Below are 9,865 nucleotides of genomic sequence, written 5' to 3' on the forward strand. Positions count from 1 at the left end.
CAACAAAATGAATAATGATATTACTGGATTATAACACAAGGGACAAAATACATTCATGAGTTTTGCTGCTATAAATAAATAAGTAAATAAATGAATAAATAAAACAACTTTTCTGTACACTAGAATTTAATTAATAAATGTATAAGGAAAAAGAGAAATAGAAAATCACCATTAGACCTTTGGGAAGATGGCGGCGAGATTGGTGGGAGCGTAGTCCACTTCCCCTCAATGCCAGTGAAATACCTAGCTGATCTGAGGAGCAAAGCGAACAGCCAACAGTATTCCAGCATATATGAAGATCGGAGACCAAAGATAGAGGACATTGAAAGATCAGACGGTAAGAAGAGTGCTTCAGGACAATAAGGTCCCTGGGACCAGCGCGGGGACCAGGGCAGCTGAAGCCCCCGCCCAGGCGCAGGGTCTGCTGCAGGATTATTGGGAGAGAGCCAGGCTGGGCTGTGTGAGCAGCCAGGTGCTTGTTTGGACCAGGGGGGCTTGAATAGGAAGAATTTCTCAAAAAGGAAAAGAAAATAGAGGCACGCAGCAGCTAGTTAGAGAACTCTCCGCAGCAGCCCTGGCCTCTGGCACCCCTCCCCCCTCAGCCCCTGGACAGTGAATGAAGAAACGCAGCCCCGGAGCTCACCTGAAGCCTGGCTGGCACGCACCCAGATTAGCGGACTGGGGGCCCACAAATGAAACTCCGGGTGAGCGCACGCCCCGATTAGCGGCCTGGCTGCCTGGGCACCAGACCCAAAGTGCCCCAGTGGGCGCCTACCCCAATCAGTGGCCTGGGGCCCACACCTGAAACCCCAGGTGGGCGCCCGCCCTGGTAAGCTGCCCGGCTGCCTGGGCGCACAGACAAAAAGCGCCTGGGTGGGCACGCAACCAGATCAGTGCCTGGCTGCCCCCGCTCACTGACCCAAAGCAGGGGATCGGCAGCCAACCCAAGTCCCAAGCGGAGATCGCCCACACAACCAGATCAACAGCCAGGCTGCCTGCAGGCGACCACACCCAAAAGCACCGGTTCTGAAAAACTCCTGCCTAGCCCCTGCACACAGAACCCTGCAGGGCCTACTGGCTCTCTAGGAGGAAGGCAGAACGCCCAGCAGAGGGAAGCAGCAGGGCTAGGGGAGACTGCATTCCCCAGAAAGACTCGACCCAATAGGGGGCTGAACTACCCCATAGCAGCACCGAGAGCCCCTAGCATCTAAGACAGCAAAGAGCAAGAAGGTGGAATGTGAGTTGCCCCAAATTGGTGCAACTCAAGGACAGCACAGCTGGTGAACTAAAGGCCTACTGGGGAACAGAAGGACCCGGAGGAACTAGACTGAAGGCTGAACAACAGCGAGAGTGTGGCTCAGGAAGGAGAAAAGTGAAACCAATCCTTCCAACCACCCCCTCCCGTTCCACAGACAGGACCACCAGCAGAACTAACCTGACCAGGTTAAAGCCAGCAGAAGACATTTTTTTTCTTTTTTTCTTTCCTCCTTTCCCCCTGAATTCCTTCTTCCTTTCTGTCCTTCTTTCTTTTCTTTATTCCTTCTTCCTTCCATCCTTTGCCTTTTTTAATCCTTCTTCCTGCCTTCTTTTATTTATTCTGTTGTTTTAATTTTTGTTAAAATTCCTTCTTATCTTGCCTCTGATCTCTCTCTATTCCTTCTTCCTTCCTTCCTTTCCTTTTCTATTCCCTTTTTCCCTCCTTCCCCACCCCTTTATTTTTGCCCCCATTCCTCTTTTTCCTACAGGTGAGACAAGAAAACCTGGAGTGCTGAAAAGACCAGAGTTAGACCGTGTTACACCCATAAATGTCAGCTCAAGACCAGTGAGCACAGGAGATTAAGGAGACAGCACCACTGAATCCCATTGCATTCTACCATAGAAGTTCATACCATAAACCCAGGGAGTCAGAATAGATCAATTTAAGAAGCAGAGGCTAACAAGAAGAGTCTCACAAACAATGGGAAGACAAAGAAACAATTCCCAAATGAAAGGAAAGGAGGAAGCCTCAGAAAGAATGCTAGCTGAAAAAGAGGCAAGTCAACTATCAGATACTGAGTTCAAAGCAATGGTCATCAGGAAGCTCACTGAGCTCTCTGAGCTCAAAGAGAACTACCAGAAACTATAGGGAAACTACAATGAACTCACTGCAAACTATATCAACATGAAAAAGGAAATAGAAACTATCAACAAGAGCCAAGAGAAAATGAAGAATACAATTTCTGAATTGAAGAACACAGTAGAAGGAATGAAAAACAGACTTGATGAAGCAGAGGATCGGATCAGCGAATTGGAGGACAAACTAGAAAAAAACACCCAGAAAGAGCAAGAAAAGGAAAAGAGGCTCAGAAAGAATGAAGAGGCAATAAGGGAAATGCAGGACAACATGAAACGTAACAATATCCGTATAATAGGAATACCAGAAGGAGAAGAAGAGCAAGGGATAGAAAACCTGTTTGAAAAAGTAATGATGGAAAATTTCCCTTATCTGAGGAGAGAAAAAGTCACCCAAATCCAGGAAGCACAGAGAGTCCCAAGCAAGAGGAACCCAAAGAGACCCACTGCAAGACACATCATAATTAAAATGGCAAATCTCCAAGACAAAGAGAGGATATTAAAGGCAGCAAGGGAGAAAAAGGAAGTAACATACAAGGGAGCCCCAATAAGGTTAGGAACTGACTTCTCAATGGAAACGCTCCAAGCCAGAAGAGAATGGCAAAAAATATTCCAAGTAATGAGAAACAGAGGCCTGCAACCAAGACTACTTTACCCAGCAAGGCTCTCAATTAAGATAGGAGGCCAAATAAGGAGCTTCCCAGACAAAAGAAGTCTGAAAGAATACACTTCCACCAAACCAGCTCTGCAAGAGATGCTAAAGGGACTGCTTTAAGGAAAGGAAGGAAAAGAGAAAGAGAGAGGAACACAGGTAGGAAAAAATGGCAATGAATAACTACCTATCGATAATAACCTTAAATGTAAATGGGTTAAATGCTCCAATCAAAAGACATAGAATAGCTGATGGATAAGAAAACATGACCCACACATATGCTGCCTACAAGAGACCCATCTCAGGACAAAAGACTTACACAGACTGAAAGGGAAGGGCTGGAAACAAATTTTCCAACCAAATGGACAGGAAAAAAAAGCAGGGGTAGCAATACTCATATCAGACAAAATAGACTTCCAAAGAAGGACCATAAAGGGAGACCCGGAAGGTCACTTCATAATACTCAAAGGAAGAATCCACCAAGACGACATAAACATTGTAAATACATAGGCACCCAACACAGGAGCACCCAAATACATAAAGAAAATCTTGGAGGATTTCAAGAAAGATATTGACAGCAACACAATTATAGTAGGGGACTTTAACACCCCACTATCAAAAATGGACAGGTCTTCCAAACAAAATATCAACAAAGATATTGTGTCACTTAACAATACCCTAGAGGAAATGGACTTAACTGATATCTATAGAGCTTTTCATCCCAAAGAAGCAAAATACACATTCTTTTCAAGTGTCCATGGAACTTTTTCAAAGATAGACCACATGATAGGACACAAAGCAAGCCTCAACAAATTCAAGAAAATTGAAATCATATCAAGCATTTTCTCTGACCACAAGGGACTGAAACTAGAAACCAACCCCAAAGGAAAAAACCCAAAACACTCAAAATCATGGAGACTGAATAGCATGCTATTAAACAATGAATGGGTCAAGAACGAGATTAGGGAAGAAATCAAAAACTTTCTGGAAACAAATGAAAATGAACTCACAACAACCCAAAACCTATGAGACACAGCAAAGGCAGTCCTGAGAGGGAGTTCATAGCAATACAGGCCTACCTTAAAAAGATAGAAACATTTCAAACAAACAACCTAACCCTACGCCTACAAGAACTGGAAGAACAACAACAAAGACAGCCCAGAACAAGCAGAAGGAAGGAAATAACCAAGATCAGAGCAGAGTTAAATGACATAGAGACTAAAAGCACAATTCTAAGGATCAATGAATCCAGGAGCTGGTTCTTTGAAAAGATAAACAAAATCGACAAGCCTTTAAGTAGGCTCATCAAGAAAAAAAGAGAGAGGATCCAAATAAACACAATTAGAAATGAAAGAGGAGAGATTACAACTGATACCATAGAAATACAAAGGATTGTAAGAAATTACTACAAAGAACTGTATGCTAAGAAATTTGAAAACCTAGATGAAATGGACACATTTCTAGAAAAATATAATCTTCCAAAACTGAATGAAGAAGCAGCAGAAAACCTGAACAGACCAATAACAGCAGACGAAATTGAAGCAGTCATGAAAAAACTCCCAACACACAATAGCCCTGGATCAAATGGTTTCAAAGGAGAATTCTACAAAGCATTTAAGGAAGAGCAACTCCTATCCTTCACAGACTATTCAAAAAAATCCAAAATGATGGAAGACTCCCAAACTCTTTTTTGAAGCCAGCATCATCCTAATGCCAAAACCAGATAAAGACACAAGAAAGAAAGAAAACTTCAGGCCTATACACTGATGAACATAGATGCTAAAATTCTCCACAAAATATTGGCAAACCGCATCCAGCAATACATTAAAAACATCATACACCATGACCAAGTGGGATTCATCCCAGGGATGCAAGGATGGTACAACATTCCCAAATCAATAAACATAATACATCACATAAATAACAGCAGAGAAAAAAGCCACATGATCATATCCATAGAAGGGGAAAAAGCATTTGATAAGATACAGCACCCATTTCTGATAAAAACACTCAGCAAAGTGGGAACAGAGGGAGCATTCCTCAACATAATAAAGGCCATATATGAGACACCTACAGCCAACATCATACTCAATAGGCAAAAACTTAGAGCTTTCCCACTAAGATCAGACACAAGACAAGGATGCCCTCTCTCACCACTCCTATTCAACATAGTATTGGAAGTCCTAGCCACAGCAATCACACAAGAAAAAGCAATAAAAGGCATCCAAATTGGAAAGGAGGAAATGAAACTGTCACTGTTTTCAGACGACATGATAGTGTACATGGAAAATCCTATAGACTCCTCCAAAAAACTACTCGGCCTAATAAATGAATTTGGCAAAACAGCTGGATACAAAGTCAATACTCAGAAATCAAAGGCATTCCTGTACACCAACAACGAAACTGCAGAAACAGACATCAGGAACAAAATCCCATTTGATATAGCAACAAGAAAAATCAAGTACCTAGGAATAAACCTAACCAAGGAGCTAAAAGACCTGTACTCAGAAAACTACACAACACTGAAGAAAGAAATTAAGGAAGACACAAACAAATGGAAGCATTTACCATGCTCATGGATTGGAAGAATTAACATCATCAAAATGGCCATACTACCCAAAGCAATTTATAGATTCAATGCAATCCCTATTACAGTACCCATGACATATTTCACAGATATAGAACAAACATTTCAGAAATTCATATGGAACGATAAACGACCCCGAATAGTTGCAGCAATTTTGAGAAAGAAGAAGAAAGCAGGAGGGATCACAATACCTGATATCAAACAGTATTACAAGGCCACTGTAATCAAAACAACCTGGTACTGGCATAAAAACAGGCACATAGACCAATGGAACAGAACAGAGAGCCCAGAAATAAACTCAAGTCTTTACGGTCAATTAGTATTTGACAAAGGAGGCAGGAGCATAAAATGGAGCAAAAACAGCCTCTTCAACAGATGGTGTTGGGAGATCTGGACAGCTACGTGCAAAAAAATGAAACTCGATCACCACCTTCACCATACACGAAAATAAACTGGAGATGGATAAAAGACTTAAATATAAGTTGTAACACCATAAAAGTCCTTGAGGAAAACATTGACAGGAAAATCTCAGACATTCCATGCAGCAACATCCTCACAGACATGTCCCCTAAAGCAAGGGACATAAAGGAAAGAATAAACAAATGGGACCTCATCAAAATAAAAAGCTTCTGCATGGCTAAAGAAAACAGCACCAAATTACAAAGAAAACCAACAGTATGGGAAAACATATTTGCTAATGATACCTCAGACAAGGGCCTGATCTCCAAAATATATAAAGAACTCACACGACTCCACTGCAGGAAGACAAACAACCCAATTAAAAAATGGGCAAAGGACTTTAACAGACACTTCTCCAAGGAAGACATACAGAGGGCCCAGAGACATATGAAAAGATCCTCAGCATCACTAGCCATCAGAGAGATGCAAATTAAAACTACAATGAGGTACCATCTCACACCAGTCAGAGTGGCCAACATAAACAAATCCACAAACAAATGTTGGAGAGGATGCAGAGAAAAGGGAACCCTAGTGCACTGTTGGTGGGAATGCAGACTGGTGAGGCCACTGTGGAAAACAGTATGGATTTCCTCACAAAACTAAAAATGGAACTGCCCTTTGACCCAGCAGTTCTGCTGCTGGGATTATACCCTAAGAACCCTGAAACACCAATCCAAAAGGACCTGTGCACCCCAATGTTCATAGCAGCACAATTTACAATAGCCAAGTACTGGAAGCAACCTAAGTGCCCATCAGCAAATGAGTGGATCCAAAAACTATGGTATATTTACACAATGGAATTCTACGCAGCAGAAAGAAAGAAGGAGCTTATACCATTTGCAACAGCATGGATGGAACTGGAGAGCATTATGCTAAGTGAAATAAGCCAGGCGGTGAGGGACAAATACCATATGATCTCACCTTTATCTGGAACATAATCAATAGAAGAAAAAAGCAAACAAAATATAACCAGAGACAATGAAGTTAAGAACAATCTAACAATAGCCAGGGGGGAGTGGGGTGGGGACAGTGGGAAGAGGGGATTACAGGAACTACTATAAAGGACACATGGACAAAATCAAGGGGGAGGATAGAGGTGGGGGTGGGAGATGGGTTCAGCTGGGGTGGAGTGGAGGGATGGGGAGAAAAGGCATACAACTGTAATTGAATAACAATAAACATTTTTTTTAAAAAAGAAAATCACCATTAAAATCATGAAAAGCAAGGACCTACATCCAAGATTACTCTATCTAGCAAAGCTATCATTTAGAATGGGAGGCCAGATCAAGTGCTTCCCAGATAAGGTCAAGTTAATGGAGTTCATCATCACCAAGCCCTTTGAATATGAAATGTTAAAGGGACTTATCTAAGAAAAAGAAGATGATCAAAAGTATGAATAGTAAAATGACAACAAATTCACAACCAGCAACAACGAACCTAAAAAACAAAAACTAAGCAAACAACTAGAACAGGAATAGAATCACAGAAATGGAGATCACATGCAGGGTTATCAGTGGGGAGAGGGAGTGGAGAGAATGGGGGAAAAGGTACCGGGAATAAAAAGCATAAATGGTAAGTACAAAATAGACAGGGGGAGGTTAAGAATAGTATAGGAAATGGAAAAGCCAAAGAACTTATATGTACAACCCACAGACATGAACTAACAGGGGGGAATGCTGGAAGGAGGGGAGTGCAGGGCAGAGGAGGGTAAAAAGGAGAAAAAATGGGACAACCGTAATAGCATAATCAATAAAATATACTTTTTAAAATAAATAAATAACAAATAGTAAATTTAGAAAACAAAACAGTCACCATTAGACAAATACCACTGTAATAATTGTAAACAAGATTCACTGATGACCACTAAAATTAGTGGATGAAAGTTTGAGGAGGAACAGAACTTATAGTCTCAAAGTATCTACACCAGAATATTTATTAAGTATAGAAAGATAGTAACTTCCCAACTAGAGAAATCAGGCAGAAACCATCTTAACCAAGTGACCAAAGTCAACATCATCAGTAATAAAACATCAATATCTCATGAACTTCATGAGATGATGTACTAAGGAAAACACAACAAAATTTCTGTGATGTCTTTGGAAGAAAAAAAAAAGCTCGGTACAGTCATGAGAAAACATATGACAAGCCCAGAGTGAAGGACATTGGACAAAATAACTGGTCGCTACTCTTCAAAAGCATCAAAGTCATGAGAGACAAGGAGACTGAGGAACATTTTTATTTTTACTTTTTTAATATTTTATTTTTTTTATTTTTAGAGAGAGGGGAAGGGAAGGAGAAACAGAGGGAGAGAAACATCAATGTGTTGTTGCCTCTCCCGGGCCGCCCACTGGGGACGTGGCCTGCAACGGAGGCATGTGTCCTGACTGGGAATCTAACCGGAGACCCTTTGGTTCACAGGCCAGTGCTCAATCCACTGAGCCACACCAGCCAGGGCAGGAACATTTTTAGAGTACAGGAGACTAAGGGAAAATAAAAACTGAATGAACATGGGATTGTGTTTAGGATCCTAGATAGGATGCTAGAACAGAAAAGGGACACTAGTGTGAAAACTGGTAAAACTTAAATAAAGTCTTTAGTTTAATAGTACTCAGTCAACATGAACTTCCTGGTTCTGACAATTGTACTGTCATTATGTAAATGTTAACATTAGGGGAAGCTGAGTATAGGATATATGGAAACTGTACTATTTTTACAACATTTCTGTAATTCTAACATTAAAATAAAAAGTTGTTTTGTGGGTTTTTTTTTTTTTTTAAGATTATGGAGTCCTTCCGCCGCGGCCCCATTGAGGAACAGCAGCCAGGGCTCTCCGCTACCCCATGACCGTGGGCCTCAACAAAGGCCACAAAGTGACAAAGAACCTGAGCAAGCAGAGGCACAGCTGCCGCCGCGGGCGCCTCACCAAGCACACCAAGTTCATGAGGGACATGATCCGAGAGGTGTGTGGCTTTGCCCCCTATGAGCGGCGTGCCATTGAGCAGCTCAAGGTCTCTAAGGACAAAAGGGCCCTGAAGTTCATCAAGAAAAGGGTGGGGACACACAACCGTGCCAAGAGGAAGAGAGAGGAGCTGAGCAACGTCCTTGTAGCCATAAGGAAGGCGGCAGCCAAGAAGGACTGAGCCCCATCCTCTCATGTAATAAAACCTGTTCAGAAAAAAAAAAAGAAAGATTATGGTTTGCTCCCTGACTATTGCACTCCAAGTACTTGACCTTGCTGTGCAAAGTGTAGGGATATTACACTCAGGAACCATAGGTGTTACTGAAAACTTTGCTGACTCTTGTTCTGTGTTTCGTTTCAGGCAGGATAATTAACCTAAATTCTGTAAACCTAAGGTCTTAAATAAAACTTATGACAAAGAATATTAATACCATCGACCATCACCATTACTAATGTTTATTAAGAACTTCAACATGCCAGGCATTGTGCTAAGTGCCCTACATGCACCATCCCATTTTACCCTCTAAAGATGAGAAACACAGTCTTAGAGATAATTAAATGACTTCCTTAAGGTCACATAACTAGAAAATGGTAGAGCCAAAACTTGAACTCAGGCTCTTAGGATTCTAAAGCCCATTATTTATAACTACCATGCTACAGTTTAACTCCGGAAGCGTGGCAGTGGAGGGTGAGGGAGCAGCTGGAAGGCAAGAAAAATACTAACAAGCCCGGCTCTAGCACTGTGTTTATTTGGGCTAGTGCTGGCGGGTGAGATGAAATATAAACTTCTTAGGAAAGAGGTGAGAAATGAAATGGCAAGAAAAATGTTACTTTCACTGAAAAGTTCATCAGACCTAAAGAATATTTTTAAAACCTAATGAGAAGCCTCTCCTTCCTATCAGGATGTATTCTATAGTCCCTGGCCCCTGGCCCCTGGCCCCCGGCCCCCCAACCACCCCCAACCCATACACAGACTACTCTGCCCTCCCTTGTCACGGGAAGAAAATCACACCTTTTCTCTTTAACTCCAGAAAGTTATTGTTCTTTTCCCATTGTGTCCAGTTTCTTTCGAGCCCTGTTTCTTTGATTTCTTGTC

The 9,865-nt window shown here is 41.8% G+C and overlaps 1 protein-coding gene across 1 annotated transcript; it reads left to right on the forward strand.

The window, feature by feature from the left end:
• Window positions 1-8,346: 8,346 nt before the first annotated feature.
• LOC112306379 (large ribosomal subunit protein eL36-like) lies at window positions 8,347-8,951 on the forward strand. Its single transcript, XM_045193088.3, has 2 exons — window positions 8,347-8,383; window positions 8,628-8,951. The coding sequence occupies exons 1-2, from the start codon at window positions 8,347-8,349 to the stop codon at window positions 8,948-8,950; spliced, it is 360 nt and encodes a 119-aa protein (XP_045049023.2). The 3' UTR covers window position 8,951.
• The last annotated feature ends 914 nt before the right edge of the window (window positions 8,952-9,865 follow it).

The sequence above is a fragment of the Desmodus rotundus genome, chromosome 3, assembly GCF_022682495.2.
Source record: "Desmodus rotundus isolate HL8 chromosome 3, HLdesRot8A.1, whole genome shotgun sequence".
In the NCBI taxonomy this organism is placed as follows: Eukaryota; Metazoa; Chordata; class Mammalia; order Chiroptera; family Phyllostomidae; genus Desmodus; species Desmodus rotundus.